At 47.5% G+C, this 22,979-nt stretch overlaps 1 protein-coding gene across 1 annotated transcript in view; it reads left to right on the forward strand.

Moving 5' to 3' along the window:
- Window positions 1-7,636: 7,636 nt before the first annotated feature.
- Window positions 7,637-22,979, forward strand: part of ADAM33 (ADAM metallopeptidase domain 33) — a 53,220-nt gene continuing 37,877 nt past the window's right edge. The window contains exons 1-4 of the mRNA XM_072132655.1: window positions 7,637-8,733; window positions 9,466-9,539; window positions 12,404-12,480; window positions 21,359-21,437. Of these exons, the coding sequence (XP_071988756.1) occupies window positions 8,670-8,733; window positions 9,466-9,539; window positions 12,404-12,480; window positions 21,359-21,437 (294 nt within the window). The 5' untranslated portion in view covers window positions 7,637-8,669. The remainder of the gene's footprint in view (window positions 8,734-9,465; window positions 9,540-12,403; window positions 12,481-21,358; window positions 21,438-22,979) is intronic.

Here is a 22,979-nt window from a genome sequence, read left to right on the forward strand (position 1 = left end):
AAGCCGTAGCCACTCTCTTCAGCCTCCACCCTGAAGACTTAGTGGAAACTTCTCTGTCTGCCTCCCAAACAGCTGGAGGTGAAACAAAGTGCTGAGGGTCAGCCTGCCGAGCAATCCTGGTGGCTTGAGCTCAATATTGGAGACGAAGATATTACTCCTGCAGACCTGGATGTCGTCATGAGGCACCACCAGGCCTTCAGCAAACACCCACTGGATTTTGGGCAGACTACCCTGATTCAACATACCATCCCTACTGGCTCTCATCCTTCTATCAAGGAGAGGTATCGGTCCAGACAGAAGTATCAGAGGTAAAGGCCCAGACAGCCAATGTTATCCGGGAGAGTCACAGCCCATGGGCTGCCCCGCTGGTCCTTTTTAAAAATGATGGAACCCTTCGATTCTGTGTTGAGTATAGGAAGATCAACAATATCACCCACAAGGATGCCTATCCGCTGCCTCGAATCGAGGAATCCCTCGCAGCCCTAGGGTCAGCGGCCTACTTCTCTACTCTGGATCTGACCAGTGGCTACTGGCAAGTGGCCATGGCGCCGAAAGATAGGGAAAAGACGACTTTCCCCACCCCAATGGGCTTGTTCAAGTTCAACAACATGCCTTTCGGCCTATGCAATGCCCCAGGCACGTTTCAGCGGTTAATGGAGAGATTTTTGGGTCATTGGAACTTCAAGACTGTCCTACTCTACTTGGACGACATCATCATCTACTCCAAGACCTACGAAGAGCATCTCCAACATCTGGCTGAAGTCTTCCAAATCCTGACCCAGCATGGGTTGAAGGTTAAGCCTTCTAAGTGCCATCTATTACAGCCTACTGTAAAATACGTAGGACATGTAGTGAGCGCTGATGGGATCGAGCCAGACCCAGATAAAATTGCAGCTGTCCATGACTGTCATACCCCTACTATCCGGGACATCAAAAGCTTCCTGGGATTTGCCAGCTACTACAGGCGATTTATCCCGAAGTTTGGCCATCTGGCGGCCCCCTGCAGGATCTCTTAAGGGGACTGCCGAAAGAGGGCCAACGATCCAGAGCGCCCATCTAATGGACAGCTGAACGAGAAGCAGCCTTGCAAAGGCTGACTGAGGCCCCCCCCCCAGTGTTAGGATATCCAGATTATAATCTTCCCTTCATACTCTAGACCGATGCCAGCCAGCAGGGACTAGGAGCTGTACTATCCCAGCTTCAGAATGGAACTGAAAGGGTCATAGCCTACGCTAGCCATTCCCTCCGAAAACCAGAACGGAATGACCAGAATTACAGCTCGTTCAAGGACTACCTAGCTGCTTCCTTCTTCACTGTCTTCACAGACAACAACCCCTTGGTGCATCTGAACACCACCCGGCTTGCAGCACTGGAGCAGCGATGGGCCTCCAGATTAGTGAACTTCAATTTTACTATCCGGTACCGGGCCGGCAAGACCAATGACAATGCCGATGCTCTGTCCCGTCTCGCAGACCAGTGGGACGGACCCTCCATGGATGCTAAGTGGGAAGATGTGGAGATGCCGGCGTTCTATGCCCGGTTTGTGCGTCAAGAGGCTCAGAGAGTCTACTCCTTACGCTCAGAAGCAGTACCAGCTACTCCACAAGAAGAGTCTGCGTCACCTGCAGAGAAAGACCTCTGGATGAGTCTGCAGGCTGATAGCCGTGCCATAGGAGAAATTATGGACGAGTGCCTGAAAGGATTAGTCGGAGAAGAGCTGACTGGGAATTGTCCCAATTGTGGCGCCAGAGGAAGACTCTGAGTATGCATCAGGGCCTGCTGAAAAGGAGAATTCTGGATCCTATCACCTATGACCGGCTGTACCAGATTGTGATTCCCCGGAGGGATGCCAAGATAGTGCTGAATATGTATCGCGATGGGTCCAGACACTTCGGCGGACTTCGTCCGGACACCACCGGACACTTCTGCGCTCAGAAAACTGAAGCCACCCTCCGGAAGCGCTTTTACTCGGTGTACATGAAGCCCAACATCGAGGCCTGGTGCCGGAAGTGCCCAGCCTCCGCCATCGCTCTAGGAGAGTGACACAATCAAAGGGCCCCTCTACATCCCATTGTGAGCCAATGTCCTCTGGAGATCCTGGCTCTGGACCATGTGAAGTTGGAGCCCAGCAGGTCCTGTCACACATATGCCATGACCATCATAGACCACTATACTAAATTTGTGGTCGCCGTACCAGTCAGAGACTTGTCCGCAAGGACCACAGCAGCAGCCCTGTGGAAGAGTTTTATCCTCCCCTATGGCTGTCCGATAAAATCCTTATGGACCAGGGAACTGTATTTGAGTTGCAAGTGTTCCAAGAGTTGTGTACCCTCTATGGCTGCAAGAAGCTGAGAACCACAGCCTACCATCCACAGGATGGACTCTGTGAAAAGATTCTCATCAATATGCTGAGGACCCTGACCCCTGCGAAAAGGGCTGACTGGCCAAAACTACTACTGGAACTGGTGTACCTGTACAATAATACCACCCATTGTTGCACAGGATACACTCCCTACTACCTGATGTTCGGGAGACATGGCCATTTCCCTGCAAGAACTGATTGGGTGCAAGAACACCAGAGGCGCCTGGCCGAGGCCAGAGAAATTGTGAACCTTCTGGGGGAGAAGGCCCGAGACAAAAATAGACTTTGACAGCTGAGCCTCTTGCCCCCGGAGAACGAGTGTGGCTGCAAAACAACCATCCCACTAGTAAGCTAGATGGGCGTTGGGAGCATGAGCCATACCAGTCTCTCCCCTGAAGTCTACGAGATTTCAAGAGGAGACCGTCCACCACTCCGGGTACACAGAAACCGGCTGAAGAGATGTCTGCGTCCCTTCAATCCTGTGTCAAGATATGTTTCCAACTCCCAGTCCAAAAGACCCTTTGTGTTCCTCTTCCCCCAGTTTTCTTGAACTGTGACTGTGCCTCAATTTTGTGTAGTTGTCTCTAACCCAATGACAGTTACTCCGGAGAGGTCACCATCCCCGCTGCAGTCCCCAATACTGCTGTCTGTGGAGGATGACCCAACGCCTGAACCTGCTGCCCCCGTTGCATCTGAGGCATCTGCAACCCCAGCTCCAGTGCTTGAGTCAGTGGATGACTCCAAAGAGATTGTGCTTTTCTCCCAGCAGGAACTCTGAAGATCTCAGCGGGATACAAGAGGGAAAGCTCCTGCGTACCTGCAGGAGTACCAGCTGTCCCAGCACAAAGGTCAGAAGCCGAAAAAAGTCCGCTTCTCCGATCCTGAGGTACTCCCTACTACTGACTTCTGAGGTACTTGCAACTCTGATACAGAGTAACCCCTGATGGGCTGTAGCCCTTAACAGGTAACTTTCTCTTTGTATATATTGTTGATATTTTTGCTGCTACTCCCAATTGGGCTGAGCCCCACAGCCTCTGAGCCAGAGACTATCCTGGGACTCTCCCCCCTATTTATTTATTCCAGTCAAGAGACTTTCCTTGAACTGTCTACCATTGTTATGTGCTATGTTAGCATCAACCTCTGCTGACGCAGAGTCACCATCGTTTACCAAGGACTCTGTCCCTCATCCCAGAGGAGACCCTTGTCTGCACTTTTTCCCACATCAAGGGCTGCACCCAGAAGATGGACTTTTCCTTAAAGCCATGAGAGACTCTTAGCTGGATAATACAAGGGAAACGTTATTTCATTATTTTGCACTGAATGCACCTTTCCTTTTCAGGTTTGGACATTTTGTTTGCAATTTCTATGTTTTTTCCACAGGAAAATGGCCATTCTTGCTATTGCTACTGTGATACCAGTAACGTTTAAGTAACGTTTGAAATATTTAAGTAATGTACCCATTGGGCTGAAAAAGCCAATGTGCGTTACTATGTTTGCACCACTGTCAATGTAATTTATTGCCAGTAAGTTTGCACGTAACCCTTTCATAGGCTTTGGAGGATTGTAGGTATGACTGTGTTGGACCGTCTTCATGTGTAAATCCTGTCCGCAAGCTTACGCCTAGAACCTGAGCTCAGTCATGGTGTGGCCTCTGTAAACTGCGGGTCCTTAGGGGACCTGGGGTGTTCACTTAGAAGCACCTAGATGTCATACACACAGGGTAAGACCTTCAGACGGCAGGTAAATGTGTACTGTATGTATTTGAATGTGCCTTAATGTATCACTATTTGTCGGAAGGGTTTACGAACAAATAGTCAGGCCTTGGTGCAAGGAGTGGATTACAGGACATGACACCACACCTTTCCCTACCACACAGTTGGTTTAAGGGTGTTAGCTACCAACTGTCACATCTGTTTATATTTTGTGTATACAGTCAAACACTAAATTATTCTAAACAATGTACCTATTGTCACGGCAGGGATTTAGTAACAACTTTTTACATACATATGTCCAACAGTCAAACACCTACCCAGGTGCCTGTCTCCAAGACTATGGGCAGTTTGTCCCCTACACTGCACATAGCCTGCACTTCACAGCAAGTGCAAACCCTATACCATCTACGCCCCTACCAGCTGTAATGTACATGGATCCTCTGGAGACCATCTGCTGGCCAGCGTTGGTTTTCTTTCTCCCATTCGGTCCATAGCCGAGCTGTGGGCGGCTCTTTCAATTGCCCCGGGGGTGTGCAACACCCCTGCCAATGCGCATGGCAGAGGAGTGTTTGCGAATAAGCCCCCTGTATCATTCGGTACATCTAGAGGTAATTAGCAGCGGCAGTTTCTGTCTGGACAGGGAAGGGTTAAAACTGTTTAATGTTATTCTCCAATGATGTTCCACCTTTGTAACTGGAGTGTGATTGGAGAGCGAGACCCCCTGACCAGAGTATAACAAAACCCCTGGAGAGGAAGTGACAAGCCTCTTAGTGCTGAGCTCTCGCCTCATGAGCAGCTCTTTGCAGCAAGGTCTCTGACCAGAGAGATCTCTTTAGGCCCAGCTCTCACCACATGAGGAGCTCTTAGGCCCCAGCTCCTGACACAGGAGCAGCTCTTGGAGTCTAGCTCTCTTCCAGAGCAGACATCTAGAACACTGAGTGACCAGAGACAGTGTGAGATACACCTTCAGTGTCTCACACAGAGCTACCTCCTAGGATAGGATTTTTCTGCCACTTTTTAAAATGAGTGATATATAACCCCCTATGACACTGATTAAGGCAAAAATCATCTAAAATATCAAAGTGAGTAGGAATATCCATCAGATGATCAGTCTGGGCCAGAGGTGTCAGGTATAGCGTGCTCACAGGCCCCCAAGCACAAAGATTCTACATTCCTGGAATTAATTACTTTTATACACTTCATATTTTCTGTTTTCTACAGAATCAACTAAAATAATCATTTTTATATGACTTGTCACATGATAGCGTTACAAGCCCCCGGCCAGAAAGTAAAAACCCACCTGCTCCAGGCAGAGCGTGAGGAGGCCATAAACAATCCTGGGATGTGTGACAGCTCAGGAACCGTCTAATAAAATACCACCAAGACCCCCGGGGATCCAGAGAATAAGGGGCTACAACACGCTGTATCATCTGATAAAGGAAACATTCCACTATGTACAGTCCTCTCCTCCCCGTTATACTGTGTACAGTCCTCTCCTCCCCGTTATACTGTGTACAGTCCTCTCCTCCCCGTTATACTGTGTACAGTCCTCTCCTCCCCGTTATACTGTGTACAGTCCTCTCCTCCCCGTTATACTGTGTACAGTCCTCTCCTCCCCATTATACTGTGTACAGTCCTCTCCTCCCCGTTATACTGTGTACAGTCCTCTCCTCCCCGTTATACTGTGTACAGTCCTCTCCTCCCCGTTATACTGTGTACAGTCCTCTCCTCCCCGTTATACTGTGTACAGTCCTCTCCTCCCCGTTATACTGTGTACAGTCCTCTCCTCTCTGTTATACTGTGTACAGTCCTCTCCTCTCTGTTATACTGTGTACAGTCCTCTCCTCTCTGTTATACTGTGTACAGTCCTCTCCTCTCTGTTATAATATGCACAGTCCTCTCCTCTCCGTTATACTGTGTACAGTCCTCTCCTTCCCGTTATACTATGTACAGACCTCTCCTCCCCGTTATACTATGTACAGTCCTCTCCTCCCTGTTATACTGTGTACAGTCCTCTCCTCCCCGTTATACTATGTACAGTCCTCTCCTCCCCGTTATACTGTGTACAGTCCTCTCCTCCCCGTTATACTGTGTACAGTCCTCTCCTCCCCGTTATACTGTGTACAGTCCTCTCCTCCCCGTTATACTGTGTACAGTCCTCTCCTCCCCGTTATACTGTGTACAGTCCTCTCCTCCCCGTTATACTGTGTACAGTCCTCTCCGTTATACTGTGTACAGTCCTCTCCTCCCCGTTATACTGTGTACAGTCCTCTCCGTTATACTGTGTACAGTCCTCTCCTCTCTGTTATACTGTGTACAGTCCTCTCCTCTCTGTTATACTGTGTACAGTCCTCTCCTCTCTGTTATACTGTGTACAGTCCTCTCCTCCCCGTTATACTGTGTACAGTCCTCTCCTCCCCGTTATACTGTGTACAGTCCTCTCCTCCCCGTTATACTGTGTACAGTCCTCTCCTCTCCGTTATACTGTGTACAGTCCTCTCCGTTATACTGTGTACAGTCCTCTCCTCCCCGTTATACTGTGTACAGTCCTCTCCTCCCTGTTATACTATGTACAGTCCTCTCCTCCCTGTTATACTGTGTACAGTCCTCTCCTCTCTGTTATACTATGTACATTCCTCTCCTCCCCGTTATACTGTGTACAGTCCTCTCCTCCCCGTTATACTGTGTACAGTCCTCTCCTCCCCGTTATACTGTGTACAGTCCTCTCCTCCCCGTTATACTATGTACAGTCCTCCCCGTTATACTGTGTACAGTCCTCCCCGTTATACTGTGTACAGACCTTTCCTCCCCGTTATACTGTGTACAGACCTTTCCTCCCCGTTATACTGTGTACAGTCCTCTCCTCTCCGTTATACTGTGTACAGTCCTCTCCTCCCCGTTATACTGTGTACAGACCTCTCCTCCCCGTTATACTGTGTACAGTCCTCTCCTCTCTGTTATACTGTGTACAGTCCTCTCCTCTCTGTTATACTATGTACAGTCCTCTCCTCTCCGTTATACTGTGTACAGTCCTCTCCTCCCCGTTATACTATGTACAGTCCTCCCCGTTATACTGTGTACAGTCCTCTCCTCCCCGTTATACTGTGTACAGTCCTCTCCTCTCTGTTATACTGTGTACAGTCCTCTCCTCTCTGTTATACTATGTACAGTCCTCTCCTCTCCGTTATACTGTGTACAGTCCTCTCCTCCCCGTTATACTATGTACAGTCCTCCCCGTTATACTGTGTACAGTCCTCCCCGTTATACTGTGTACAGACCTTTCCTCCCCGTTATACTGTGTACAGACCTTTCCTCCCCGTTATACTGTGTACAGTCCTCTCCTCTCCGTTATACTGTGTACAGTCCTCTCCTCTCCGTTATACTGTGTACAGACCTTTCCTCCCCGTTATACTGTGTACAGTCCTCTCCTCCCCGTTATACTATGTACAGTCCTCTCTGTTATACTATGTACAGTCCTCTCCTCCCCGTTATACTATGTACAGTCCTCTCTGTTATGCTGTGCAGAATCTGGTGTAAAGGGAAGCAGCAGATAAGGAGTAGAGCAGAATCCCTCAGGCCACTGCTCAGCCACCTCACTGCCCTCCAGGGACAGAGCTCCCTCTCTAGCAATGGCTTGTTGGGACCTGTTTCCACCTATTTCCAGTTGTAAACTTTACTCATGTAGCCCCTCTCCAGGACCTAGCACCCTGCTCTCTCCTCTCCAGGACCCAGCACCCTGCTCTCTCCTCTCCAGGACCCAGCACCCTGCTCTCTCCTCTCCAGGACCCAGCACCCTGCTCTCTCCTCTCCAGGACCCAGCACCCTGCTCTCTCCTCTCCAGGACCCAGCACCCTGCTCTCTCCTCTCCAGGACCCAGCACCCTGCTCTCTCCAGGACCCAGCACCCTGCTCTCTCCTCTCCAGGACCCAGCACCCTGCTCTCTCCTCTCCAGGACCCTGCACCCTGCTCTCTCCTCTCCAGGACGCTGCACCCTGCTCTCTCCTCTCCAGGACCCTGAACCCTGCTCTCTCCTCTCCAGTACACAGCACCCTGCTCTCTCCTCTCCAGGACCCAGCACCCTGCTCTCCAGCACCCTGCTCTCTCCTCTCCAGGACTTTATTCTACTGGATTCTTGGACTGTTCACCCTACGTCCCTATCTCTAGGACACTGCACTCTCCCGGATACTGCAGACTGTTTTCCATCTCCAGGACCCTTGCAGTCTTCTTTCTATCTCTGGGACACAACACAACCTCCAGGATCCTGACCATCTGATTACCCAAATTCAGGATACTGTACTTTGCTCTCAATTAAACTGTTCTCCAGGACACTGCATAGAAGCCTTTCATCTTCAGGACACTGCATCCTCGAGACTTGGAAACTTTACCTTCCTCTCCGTACTTTCAATGAAGCTGCATTTACCTCTGCCATTTACTTGAAAGATCATCATCCTCTTCCGAGCACCCTCCTCTCCCGGGCGCTTCACCCTCCTCTCCCGGGCACTTACCCCCCTCTTTGGGCATTGCTCTGCACTCTGCTTTCTTGCACCCCACTCTCTGCTCCCCGCTCTCCTTCATCTTTCAGAATTCCAGGTACAATGACCCATCTCTTGCAGACTCTGATCTTTATCTTTTTGCAACAATTTTATCCCAGGACAGATGGTAAGGAGCCAATAATCTATTCATACGTGAGAAAGAGTCTTACTGTCACATCTGTTATTTACATACTGAATGTTTGTACCCTGTTGCAAATTTTGTGCCCCCTTTTCCTGTCTTGAGTAACACAGAAATGTCAGGCTATCAGTCTGTTGTGTACTGACCTCATCAGCCGGGGTCAGAAAACATTCACAACAAATTTCAGGTTTTGCCACTTGGGGACCGCAATGGGGTCTTACAATACCCCTAAGTAAATAACTGCATTATATTAAAACTCTATCATGTTAGAGCTATGTTGTGGTATTTTTGTTAATCTGGCATGCCAAAAATATTCTTAGTGGAGAAAAACATTCAAAGGGTTATTTATGAGAGCGTGAATTATAATTGGAGATTCCACTTATTATTTTATTATTACGTCATGTCCGTCTTGAGGATCCTATAGAAGTGAAGCTCATTACATCTCTATAATTAGTGAGGGGGGATAAAATAAGTTAAACTCGGAGATGTAGTGAAATATATAGGTGACTATAGACCTTCAGCCAACAGCTTTTCCTTCTCAGAGCCCCCTCTTTCATACACAGGCATGCCTGGCTCACCCCTCTGTTATTCCTCCTGACTGCCTATACACACAGACCCTGGGCAGAGCCCACAGCTATTCCTGCTGACTCCTATACACATTAGTGGATTCTACTACTCTATTAGTGGATTCTGTTAAATATTTCAACTTTATATTTTTAGCCGTGTCATGTACAAGAAACAAAAGAGAAGATCTCCCTCAGACACCCAGGTTATACCACACCACAAAATATCAGGTGAATATGGGGAAAAGACACTGACCGTATAAGACTTGGGGTAAAAGATGACAAAATACTGATACTGGGGGGTGAGGGTGTAAGAGAGGGACACGCTGACACTTGGGGGGACAGGACAGGGACACGCTGACACTTGGGGGGACAGGACAGGGACACGCTGACACTTGGGGGACAGGACAGGGACACACTGACACTTGGGGGACAGGACAGGGACACGCTGACACTTGGGGGGACGGGACTCGGACACGCTGACACTTGGGGGACAGGACAGGGACACGCTGACACTTGGGGGGACAGGACAGGGACACGCTGACACTTGGGGGGACAGGACAGGGACATGCTGACACTTGGGGGACAGGACAGGGACATGCTGACACTTTGGGGACAGGACAGGGACATGCTGACACTTTGGGGACAGGACAGGGACATGCTGACACTTGGGGGGAGAGGGACACCCTGACACTTGGGGGACAGGACAGGGACACCCTGACACTTGGGGGACAGGACAGGGACACCCTGACACTTGGGGGGACAGGACAGGGACACGCTGACACTTGGGGGACAGGACAGGGACACGCTGACACTTGGGGGACAGGACAGGGACACGCTGACACTTGGGTGGACAGGACAGGGACACGCTGACACTTGGGGTACAGGACAGGGACACGCTGACACTTGGGGGACAGGACAGGGACACTACTGACACTTGAGTGGGCAGGACAGGGACACGCTGACACTGGGGGGAGGACAGGGCAGGGACACGCTGACACTGGGGGGAGGACAGGGCAGGGACACGCTGACACTTGGGGGGACAGGACAGGGACACGCTGACACTTGGGGGCAGGACAGGGACACGCTGACACCTGGGGGCAGGACAGGGACACGCTGACACTTGGGGGCAGGACAGGGACACGCTGACACTTGGAGGGACAGGACAGGGACACGCTGACACTTGGGGGCAGAGAAACGCTGACACTTGAAGGACAGGGACACGCTGACACTTGGGGGACAGGACAGGGACACCCTGACACTTGGGGGGACAGGACAGGGACACGCTGACACTTGGGGGACAGGACAGGGACACCCTGACACTTGGGGGACAGGGCAGGGATACGCTGACACTTGGGGGACAGGACAGGGACACGCTGACACTTGGGGGGACAGGACAGGGACACGCTGACACTTGGGGGGGACAGGACAGGGACACGCTGACACTTGGGGGGGACAGGACAGGGACACACTGACACTTGGGGGGACAGGACAGAGACACGCTGACACTTGGGGGGACAGGACAGGGACACGCTGACACTTGGGGGACAGGACAGGGACACGCTGACACTTGGGGGGACAGGACAGAGACACGCTGACACTTGGGGGGACAGGACAGGGACACGCTGACACTTGGGGGGACAGGACAGGGACACGCTGACACTTGGGGGGACAGGACAGGGACACGCCGACACTTGGGTGGACAGGACAGGGACACGCCGACACTTGGGTGGACAGGACAGGGACACGCCGACACTTGGGTGGACAGGACAGGGACACGCCGACACTTGGGGGGACAGGACAGGGACACGCCGACACTTGGGTGGACAGGACAGGGACACGCCGACACTTGGGTGGACAGGACAGGGACACGCCGACACTTGGGTGGACAGGACAGGGACACGCCGACACTTGGGTGGACAGGACAGGGACACGCCGACACTTGGGGGACAGGGACACGCTGACACTTGGGGGACAGGACTGGGACACGCTGACACTTGGGGGGACAGGACCGGGACACGCCGACACTTGGGGGGACAGGGCAGGGACACGCCGACACTTGGGTGGACAGGACAGGGACACGCTGACACTTGGGGGACAGGACAGGGACACGCTGACACTTGGGGGACAGGGACACGCCAACACCTGGGGGACAGGGACACGCTGACACTTGGGGGACAGGACTGGGACACGCTGACACTTGGGGAGACAGGACCGGGACACGCTGACACTTGGGGGGACAGGACCAGGACACGCTGACACTGGGGAGGGACAGGACCGGGACAGGTTGACACTTGGGGGGGGGACAGGACCGGGACAGGTTGACACTTGGGGGGGACAGGACCGGGACAGGTTGACACTTGGGGGGGACAGGACAGGGACACGCTGACACTTGGGGGGGACAGGACAGGGACACGCTGACACTTGGGGGGGACAGAACAGGGACACGCTGACACTTGGGGGGGACAGAACAGGAACACGCTGACACTTGGGGCGGCAGGACGGGAACACGCTGACACTTGGGGGGACAGGACGCTGACACCCTGACACTTGGGGGACAGGACAGGGACACGCTGACACTTGGGGGACAGGACAGGGACACGCTGACACTTGGGGGGATAGGACAGGGACACGCTGACACTTGGGGGGGACAGGACAGGAACACGCTGACACTGGGGGGGGACAGGAACACACTGATACTTGGGGGGACAGGACAGGGACACGCTGACACTTGGGGGGACAGGACATGGACATGCTGACACTGGGGGGGGACGGGAACACGCTGACACTTGGGAGGGACAGGAACACGCTGACACTTGGGGTGGACAGGACAGGGACACACTGACACTGGGGAAGGACAGGACAGGGAAACGCTGACCCTTGGGGGGACAGGACAGGGACATGCTGACACTTAAGGGGGGGGACAGGACAGGGACATGCTGACACTTAAGGGGGGGGACAGGACAGGGACACGCTGACACTTGAGGGGGGCAGGACAGGGACACACTGACACTTGGGGGGGCAGGACAGGGACATTTGAGGACAGTGTGAATATAGTTCTGCTTACATTTCATGTGCTGTAATTGTGATTGTAGACTGAATATCAGAACCAGGTGCAGTATCCTGTGCGGATCAGTGGGCAAAACCATGTTCTGCGTCTCAGGAAGAGTCAGTGAGTATAATCACTACACACTGTATGTTTTTCAGAGATTGACTCCACCAGCAGATACATGATGAGATACCTCCCTAGTCTGGATACAGGATGAGATACCTCCCTAGTCTGGATACAGGATGAGATACCTCCCTAGTCTGGATACAGGATGAGATACCTCCCTAGTCTGGATACAGGATGAGATACCTCCCTAGTCTGGATACAGGATGAGATACCTCCCTAGTCTGGATACAGGATGAGATACCTCCCTAGTCTGGATACAGGATGAGATACCTCCCTAGTCTGGATACAGGATGAGATACCTCCCTAGTCTGGATACAGGATTATATACCGCATGGGATGGTGTTGGGCTTGGAGGATACATGTTCTATAGGGATCACAGCTGAGCGGATGTTACAGCTGAGCCTGTAGATACCACACACTCATTCTCCACCCCAACCATCCTTGTATGTGTGGGGGGTCCATCATTAAGCAGTCCCTATGTCCAGATGGTGGGAGCTGCTGGTTCCTGTTAGTGGACCACACTCTGCTCACCTCTGGATTTATCCGGATGACCATCTGCTTGTCTCAACCTCGTCTCCTCTCAAATTCAACATTGTAAAATGTCAAGTCCATGGCAGAGGCTTCTCCTACAAGAGGTGCAGTACCCAGAAGTAGCCTGGACATAACTGCGCGGTGCAATCCTCCATCTGTATCCAGGAGAGGTAAACAAATAGAACAATATAAATAGATCAAGAAATCCTTGGTAAAAATCATGTTGTTCCATGACAATGGACACGGAGCATGGAAGGAGAAGGAGAAGGAGGGGACAAGTGTGCAGGGGAAATATCAGTGACGGTCCTGGTATCCACGACAAGTGTGAAAAATAAATCCGTTCCAGCATATCAGAAATGTTAAAAAAGTAGAAATATCTTTGTTTTTAAAGTGGTTCACATCCAAAAAAACTAGGTGGTCCAACGCATTTCCAGCATTTACATTCTGCTCTTCGTCATGGTCTCACCATCCAAGCTCTATCTCGAAAACTAAGCACGTACCACCACCCGAGAATGATCAGCACCACACGAGAGAGTGGTCACTACCACACGAGAGAGTGGTCACTACCACACGAGAGAGTGGTCACCACCACACGAGAGAGTGGTCACCACCGCCAGCCGAGAGAGTGGTCACCACCGCCAGCCGAGAGAGTGGTCACCACCGCCAGCCGAGAGAGTGGTCACCACCGCCAGCCGAGAGAGTGGTCACCACCGCCAGCCGAGAGAGTGGTCACCACCGCCAGCCGAGAGAGTGGTCACCACCGCCAGCCGAGAGAGTGGTCACCACCGCCAGCCGAGAGAGTGGTCACCACCGCCAGCCGAGAGAGTGGTCACCACCGCCAGCCGAGAGAGTGGTCACCGCCACCCGAGAGATTGTTCAGCACCACCCGAGAGAGTGGTCACCACCAGCAGCCGAGAATGGTCGCCACCACAAGAATGATCAGATCACTGATGTTTTTCATACTTGAAGTGGATCCAGGTGCCGTAGTTTTTATATTAATTGACTTCAGGGATTGCGCACCCAGAATGACAGATGGGGAGAATTTCAGCACCTTTTTTATGTGCCTCCTGATCTCCTGCTCCACACATCCCAACCGTGGCCTCTGGACATTATACTGACCATCATCATCCTGACAACATATTCCATATTCTATTAAACTGGCCCTGACCATGGAGCAGCCACAGTGTAGATTATGTGATATAACCAGCTGTAAGAAGGAATGTGCGTCCTGCAGATGTGTCCTGCAATCCGCACTGCGACTGACCCACATTTCACAGATTCCACACACGAATCACATTCCCTGCAAGTCCCAGCATCACAGACAGGACATGGTTAATGTTATCTTTCCTCTAACTGTATGACCTGATCGTATGGACCCGAAGAAAACCCGGGCAGTATTATAGTAGTTATATTCTTGTACATAGGGGGCAGAATTATAGTAGTTATATTCCTGTACATAGGGAGCAGTATTATAGTAGTTATATTCCTGTACATAGGGGGCAGTATTATAGTAGTTATATTCTTGTACATAGGGGGCAGTATTATAGTAGTTATATTCTTGTACATAGGGAGCAGTATTATAGTAGTTATATTCCTGTACATAGGGGGCAGTATTATAGTAGTTATATTCTTGTACATAGGGGCAGTATTATAGTAGTTATATCCCTGTACATAGGGGGCAGTATTATAGTAGTTATATTCTTGTACATAGGGAGCAGTATTATAGTAGTTATATTCCTGTACATAGGGGCAGTATTATAGTAGTTATATTCCTGTACATAGGGGGGCAGTATTATAGTAGTTATATTCCTGTACATAGGGGGCAGTATAATAGTAGTTATATTCCTGTACATAGGGGGCAGTATTATAGTAGTTATATTCTTGTACATAGGGGGCAGAATTATAGTAGTTATATTCTTGTACATAGGGGGCAGAATTATAGTAGTTATATTCCTGTACCTAGGGGGCAGTATTATAGTAGTTATATTCCTGTACATAGGGGGCAGTATTATAGTAGTTATATTCTTGTACATAGGGGGCAGTATTATAGTAGTTATATTCCTGTACATAGGGGGCAGTATTATAGTAGTTATATTCTTGTACAGAGGGGGCAGTATTATAGTAGTTATATTCTTGTACATAGGGGGCAGTATTATAGTAGTTATATTCCTGTACATAGGGGGCAGTATTATAGTAGTTATATTCTTGTACATAGGGGAAGTATTATAGTAGTTATATTCCTGTACATAGGGGGCAGTATTATAGTAGTTATATTCTTGTACAGAGGGGGCAGTATTATAGTAGTTATATTCTTGTACATAGGGGGCAGTATTATAGTAGTTATATTCCTGTACATAGGGGGCAGTCTTATAGTAGTTATATTCCTGTACATAGGGGGCAGTATTATAGTAGTTATATTCTTGTACATAGGGGGCAGTATTATAGTAGTTATATTCCTGTACATAGGAGGCAGTATTATAGTAGTTATATTACTGTACATGTAGGGCAGTCTTATAGTAGTTATAGTCTTGTACATAGGGAGCAGTATTATAGTAGTTATATTCTTGTACATAGGGGGCAGTATTATAGTAGTTATATTCTTGTACATAGGGGGCAGTATTATAGTAGTTATATTCCTGTACATAGGGGGAAGTTTTATAGTAGTTATATTCTTGTACATAGGGGGCAGTATTATAGTAGTTATATTCTTGTACATAGGGGGCAGTATTATAGTAGTTATATTCTTGTACATAGGGGGCAGTATTATAGTAGTTATATTCTTGTACATGGGGGCCAGTATTATAGTAGTTATATTCTTGTACATAGGGGCAGTATTATAGTAGTTATATTCTTGTACATAGGGGGAAGTTTTATAGTAGTTATATTCTTGTACATAGGGGGCAGTATTATAGTAGTTATATTCTTGTACATAGGGGCAGTATTATAGTAGTTATATTCTTGTACATAGGGGGCAGTATTATAGTAGTTATATTCTTGTACATAGGGGCAGTATTATAGTAGTTATATTCTTGTACATGGGGGCCAGTATTATAGTAATTATATTCCTGTATATAGGGGACAGTATTATAGTAGTTATATTCTTGTACATAGGGGCAGTATTATAGTAGTTATATCCTGTACATAGGGGGAAGTATTATAGTAGTTATATTCTTGTACATAGGGGGCAGTATTATAGTAGTTATATTCCTGTACATAGGGGGCAGTATTATAGTAGTTATATTCTTGTACACAGGGGACAGTATTATAGTAGTTATATTCCTGTACATAGGGGGCAGTAATATAGTAGTTATATTCTTGTACATAGGGGGCAGTATTATAGTAGTTATATTCTTGTACATAGGGGGCAGTATTATAGTAGTTATATTCTTGTACATAGGGGGCAGTATTATAGTAGTTATATTCCTGTACATAGGGGGCAGTATTATAGTAGTTATATTGGTGTACATAGGGGGCAGTATTATAGTAGTTATATTCCTGTACATAGGGGCAGTATTATAGTAGTTATATTCCTGTACATAGGGGGCAGTATTATAGTAGTTATATTCTTGTACATAGGGGGAGAGTATTAAAGTAGTTATATTCCTGTACATAGGGGGCAGTATTATAGTAGTTATATTCTTGTACATAGGGGCAGTATTATAGTAGTTATATTCTTGTACATAGGGGGCAGTATTATAGTAGTTATATTCCTGTACATAGGGGGCAGTATTATAGTAGTTATATTCTTGTACATAGGGGGCAGTATTATAGTAGTTATATTCTTGTACACAGGGAGCAGTATTATAGTAGTTATATTCTTGTACACAGGGAGCAGTATTATAGTAGTTATATTCTTGTACATAGGGGGCAGTATTATAGTAGTTATATTCCTGTACATAGGGGGCAGTATTATAGTAGTTATATTCTTGTACATAGGGAGCAGTATTATAGTAGTTATATTCTTGTACACAGGGAGCAGTATTATAGTAGTTATATTCCTGCACATAGGGGGCAGTATTATAGTAGTTATATTCCTGTACATAGGGGGCAGTATTATAGTAGTTATATTCCTGTACATAGGGGGCAGTATTATAGTAGTTATATTCTTGTACATAGGGGCAGTATTATAGTAGTTATATTCCTGTACATAGGGGGCAGTATTATAGTAGTTATATTCCTGTACATAGGGGGCAGTATTATAGTAGTTATATTCCTGTACATAGGGGGCAGTATTATAGTAGTTATATTCCTGTACATAGGGGGCAGTATTATAGTAGTTATATTCCTGTACATAGGGGGCAGTATTATAGTAGTTATATTCCTGTACATAGGGGGCAGTATTATTGTAGTTATATTCCTGTACATAGGGGGCAGTATTATAGTAGTTATATTCCTGTACATAGGGGGCAGTATTATAGTAGTTATATTCTTGTACATAGGGGAAGTATTATAGTAGTTATATTCCTGTACATAGGGGGCAGTATTATAGTAGTTATATTCTTGTACAGAGGGGGCAGTATTATAGTAGTTATATTCTTGTACATAGGGGGCAGTATTATAGTAGTTATATTCCTGTACATAGGGGGCAGTCTTATAGTAGTTATATTCCTGTACATAGGGGGCAGTATTATAGTAGTTATATTCTTGTACATAGGGGCAGTATTATAGTAGTTATATTCCTGTACATAGGGGGCAGTATTATAGTAGTTATATTCCTGTACATAGGGGGCAGTATTATAGTAGTTATATTCCTGTACATAGGGGGCAGTATTATAGTAGTTATATTCCTGTACATAGGGGGCAGTATTATAGTAGTTATATTCCTGTACATAGGGGGCAGTATTATAGTAGTTATATTCCTGTACATAGGGGGCAGTATTATTGTAGTTATATTCCTGTACATAGGGGGCAGTATTATAGTAGTTATATTCCTGTACATAGGGGGCAGTATTATAGTAGTTATATTCCTGTACATAGGGGGCAGTATTATAGTAGTTATATTCCTGTACATAGGGGGCAGTATTATAGTAGTTATATTCCTGTACATAGGGGGCAGTATTATAGTAGTTATATTCTTGTACATAGGGGGCAGTATTATAGTAGTTATATTCTTGTACATAGGGGACAGTATTATAGTAGTTATATTCTTGTACATAGGGGGCAGTATTATAGTAGTTATATTCCTGTACATAGGGGACAGTATTATAGTAGTTATATTCTTGTACATAGGGGACAGTATTATATTCCTGTACATAGGAGAATAATTATGATGTACATATAATAAGGTTGATTAGAGGTCGTAGTATTTGGATGTCTTCCCCCTGGAATGTGTGTGGCAGGTGTGGAGCGGAGTTCAGCTCTGGGGTTCATATGGAGGTGTACTTGGGGCAGAGGACGGATGACGATTCCCTGGAGCAGTGACAGCCGATCTCTCTGGATACTTGCTGAGACTAGAAGTTGTTATATAGAGGATCTGTCTACTTCTTGTAAACATCTCCCCCTGACTCGCAAAGGGACAAAGATTTATTTATGTTACTCCTTTATGGGAATTTTTCTCCTGTACGGAGGTATCCGGGGGCATAGAATGAGGGACATGGCAGAAGGTCACGTTACCAATTCCTGGAGGGGTCTCCAATGTCCATGAAGATCTGCTCTCATATATAGGATGCTGGAAGTTATATAGTAACTATAGTAGTTATATTCCTGTACATAGGGGGCAGTATTATAGTAGTTATATTCTTGTACATAGGGAGCAGTATTATAGTAGTTATATTCTTGTACACAGGGAGCAGTATTATAGTAGTTATATTCCTGTACATAGGGAGCAGTATTATAGTAGTTATATTCTTGTACACAGGGAGCAGTATTATAGTAGTTATATTCTTGTACACAGGGAGCAGTATTATAGTAGTTATATTCTTGTACACAGGGAGCAGTATTATAGTAGTTATATTCCTGTACATAGAGGGCAGTATTATAGTAGTTATATTCTTGTACATAGGGGGCAGTATTATAGTAGTTATATTCTTGTACATAGGGGGCAGTATTATAGTAGTTATATTCCTGTACATAGGGGGCAGTATTATAGTAGTTATATTCTTGTACATAGGGGGCAGTATTATAGTAGTTATATTCCTGTACATAGGGGGCAGTATTATAGTAGTTATATTCTTGTACATAGGGAGCAGTATTATAGTAGTTATATTCCTGTACATAGGGGGCAGTATTATAGTAGTTATATTCTTGTACATAGGGGCAGTATTATAGTAGTTATATTCTTGTACATAGGGGCAGTATTATAGTAGTTATATTCCTGTACATAGGGGACAGTATTATAGTAGTTATATTCTTGTACATAGGGGGCAGTATTATAGTAGTTATATTCTTGTACATAGGGGGCAGTATTATAGTAGTTATATTCCTGTACATAGGGGGCAGTATTATAGTAGTTATATTCCTGTACATAGGGGGCAGTATTATAGTAGTTATATTCCTGTACATAGGGGGCAGTATTATAGTAGTTATATTCCTGTACATAGGGGGCAGTATTATAGTAGTTATATTCCTGTACATAGGGGGCAGTATTATTGTAGTTATATTCCTGTACATAGGGGGCAGTATTATATTAGTTATATTCTTGTACATAGGGGGCAGTATTATAGTAGTTATATTCTTGTACATAGGGGGCAGTATTATAGTAGTTATATTCCTGTACATAGGGGGCAGTATTATAGTAGTTATATTCTTGTACATAGGGGACAGTATTATAGTAGTTATATTCTTGTACATAGGGGGCAGTATTATAGTAGTTATATTCCTGTACATAGGGGGCAGTATTATAGTAGTTATATTCTTGTACATAGGGGACAGTATTATAGTAGTTATATTCTTGTACATAGGGGACAGTATTATATTCCTGTACATAGGAGAATAATTATGATGTACATATAATAAGGTTGATTAGAGGTCGTAGTATTTGGATGTCTTCCCCCTGGAATGTGTGTGGCAGGTGTGGAGCGGAGTTCAGCTCTGGGGTTCATATGGAGGTGTACTTGGGGCAGAGGACGGATGACGATTCCCTGGAGCAGTGACAGCCGATCTCTCTGGATACTTGCTGAGACTAGAAGTTGTTATATAGAGGATCTGTCTACTTCTTGTAAACATCTCCCCCTGACTCGCAAAGGGACAAAGATTTATTTATGTTACTCCTTTATGGGAATTTTTCTCCTGTACGGAGGTATCCGGGGGCATAGAATGAGGGACATGGCAGAAGGTCACGTTACCAATTCCTGGAGGGGTCTCCAATGTCCATGAAGATCTGTTCTCATATATAGGATGCTGGAAGATCTCACAGACTTAGTTTTGGGCCTCTCCAGCCATCAGTGCTGGTGGTGGTGGGATTGTTGACCCAGCCGGCAGCCACGTGGCCACGTGGAAGGCAGGAGCATGGGGATGTTGTAGTGGTGTTGATACCTGAGGCAATGTCATAACGGCGGCCTATGGGAAGTCTAGCAGGGTTGCACCCATAGCGGGAATGATCCCCTTGGGCTCCCTGTGGTATTGCCCCCGGGCCTGTATTATGTGAGGCGGCCTAGATGGTGTGTGCTGGTGAGGGGGAAGCACAGGGGCACCCTGGTTGCTCTAAGATACCAGTCACTTTTATTGCTACAGAACATAACTGCATCCACCAGGTGGAGGAACATCTCCTTAGAGACTGGAACTGGCCTGAGTATTACCCCGGGTGGTGGAGTGGACACGTCCCTCAATAGTACATGACATTGTGCCTATGACACCGCAATGGTCGGCCCCAGAAGGGTTCCTGAGGACCAGGTCCCTACGTGTTGTCACTAGGCCCGGCACTAGGTCTATTGTCAGTTATACTTTACCTATACTGATGGCTACACCCGCCCCCCCTACACCTCCCCAAGGCATCGGCTAAGCCCCAGGCTTATATGACCGCTGCTCCTCACTTCTACAATGTTCTTAGAAACATTCAGCCCCCCAACAAAAATCACAGGACAGCAGCCAGAGAGACGTGGACTCTGCACGAGGCCCCCTGGCAGGTGGGGTAATAGATAAAGTCTCATGTCTCAACTCGCCAAGGTCGGCTGTCACTGATCGGAGCCAAGAGGTAGCGACCTGGATCATCTCCACAATAAGGTCCAGAACCCTACATGCAGGTTAAAGGGTAAAATCCGTTGGACCACTGAGAAGCTGCCATTAGGACAAGCCACATCTGGTGACACCTGGATGGGGGCGGGTCACATACACCTGTACACATACACTCTCCAGGCGTGACCTCTCCGTGTGCTGACACTAAACATCATCTCTATTGTCTCTCCAGAGATCTGCTGCCCCTCAACTTCACCGCGTCTCATTACCGGGAGGATGGATCTCTGGTGACCGAGTCCCCGGGGCATCTGGTATGTATGGCCTCACATGTAACACACACATAGCACACGTGTACATACATGTACCAGAAATACATAACATTTATATACATAAACAGACCCCAAACATCCACCTACAACATATGTATACACATGTAACAGAAGTGTAACACATATAAATGTATGGAAACACGTCCATGTATGTAACACGCGGGACACTCCAGAACATCCATGTATGTAACACGCGGGACATTCCAGAACATCCATGTATGTAACACGCGGGACATTCCAGAACATCCATGTATGTAACACGTGGGACATTCCAGAACATCCATGTATGTAACACGCGGGACATTCCAGAACATCCATGTATGTAACACGCCGGACATCCCAGAACATCCATGTATGTAACACGCCGGACATTCCAGAACATCCATGTATGTAACACGCCGGACATCCCAGAACATCCATGTATGTAACACGCCGGACATTCCAGAACATCCATGTATGTAACACGCGGGACATTCCAGAACATCCATGTATGTAACACGTGGGACATTCCAGAACATCCATGTATGTAACACGCCGGACATTCCAGAACATCCATGTATGTAACATGCAGGACATTCCAGAACATCCATGTATGTAACACGCCGGACATTCCAGAACATCCATGTATGTAACACGCGGGACATTCCAGAACATCCATGTAAGTAACACGCCGGACATTCCAGAACATCCATGTATGTAACACGCAGGACATTCCAGAACATCCATGTATGTAACACGCAGGACATTCCAGAACATCCATGTATGTAACACGCGGGACATTCCAGAACATCCATGTATGTAACACGCCGGACATTCCAGAACATCCATGTATGTAACACGCAGGACATTCCAGAACATCCATGTATGTAACACGCGGGACATTCCAGAACATCCATGTATGTAACACGCGGGACATTCCAGAACATCCATGTATGTAACACGCGGGACATTCCAGAACATGCATGTATGTAACACGTGCGACATTCCAGAACATCCATGTATGTAACACGTGCGACATTCCAGAACATCCATGTATGTAACACGCCGGACATTCCAGAACATCCATGTATGTAACACGCGGGACATTCCAGAACATCCATGTATGTAACACGTGGGACATTCCAGAACATCCATGTATGTAACACGCCGGACATTCCAGAACATCCATGTATGTAACACGCGGGACATTCCAGAACATCCATGTATGTAACACGCAGGACTTTCTCTGTCTCCTCCCCTCACTCCCGCTTTCCCTATCTCCTCCCCTCACTCCCGCTGTCTCAATCTCCTCCCCTCACTCCGCTCTCTCTGTCTCCTCCCCTCACTCCTGCTCTCTCTGTCTCCTCCCCTCACTCCCGCTGTCTCAATCTCCTCCCCTCACTCCGCTCTCTCTGTCTCCTCCCCTCACTCCTGCTCTCTCTGTCTCCTCCCCTCACTCCTGCTCTTTCTGTCTCCTCCCCTCACTCCTGCTCTCTCTGTCTCCTCCCCTCACTCTTGCTGTCTCTGTCTCCTCCCCTCACTCTT

Source organism: Engystomops pustulosus, chromosome 1, assembly GCF_040894005.1.
Source record: "Engystomops pustulosus chromosome 1, aEngPut4.maternal, whole genome shotgun sequence".
Lineage (NCBI taxonomy): Eukaryota > Metazoa > Chordata > Amphibia > Anura > Leptodactylidae > Engystomops > Engystomops pustulosus.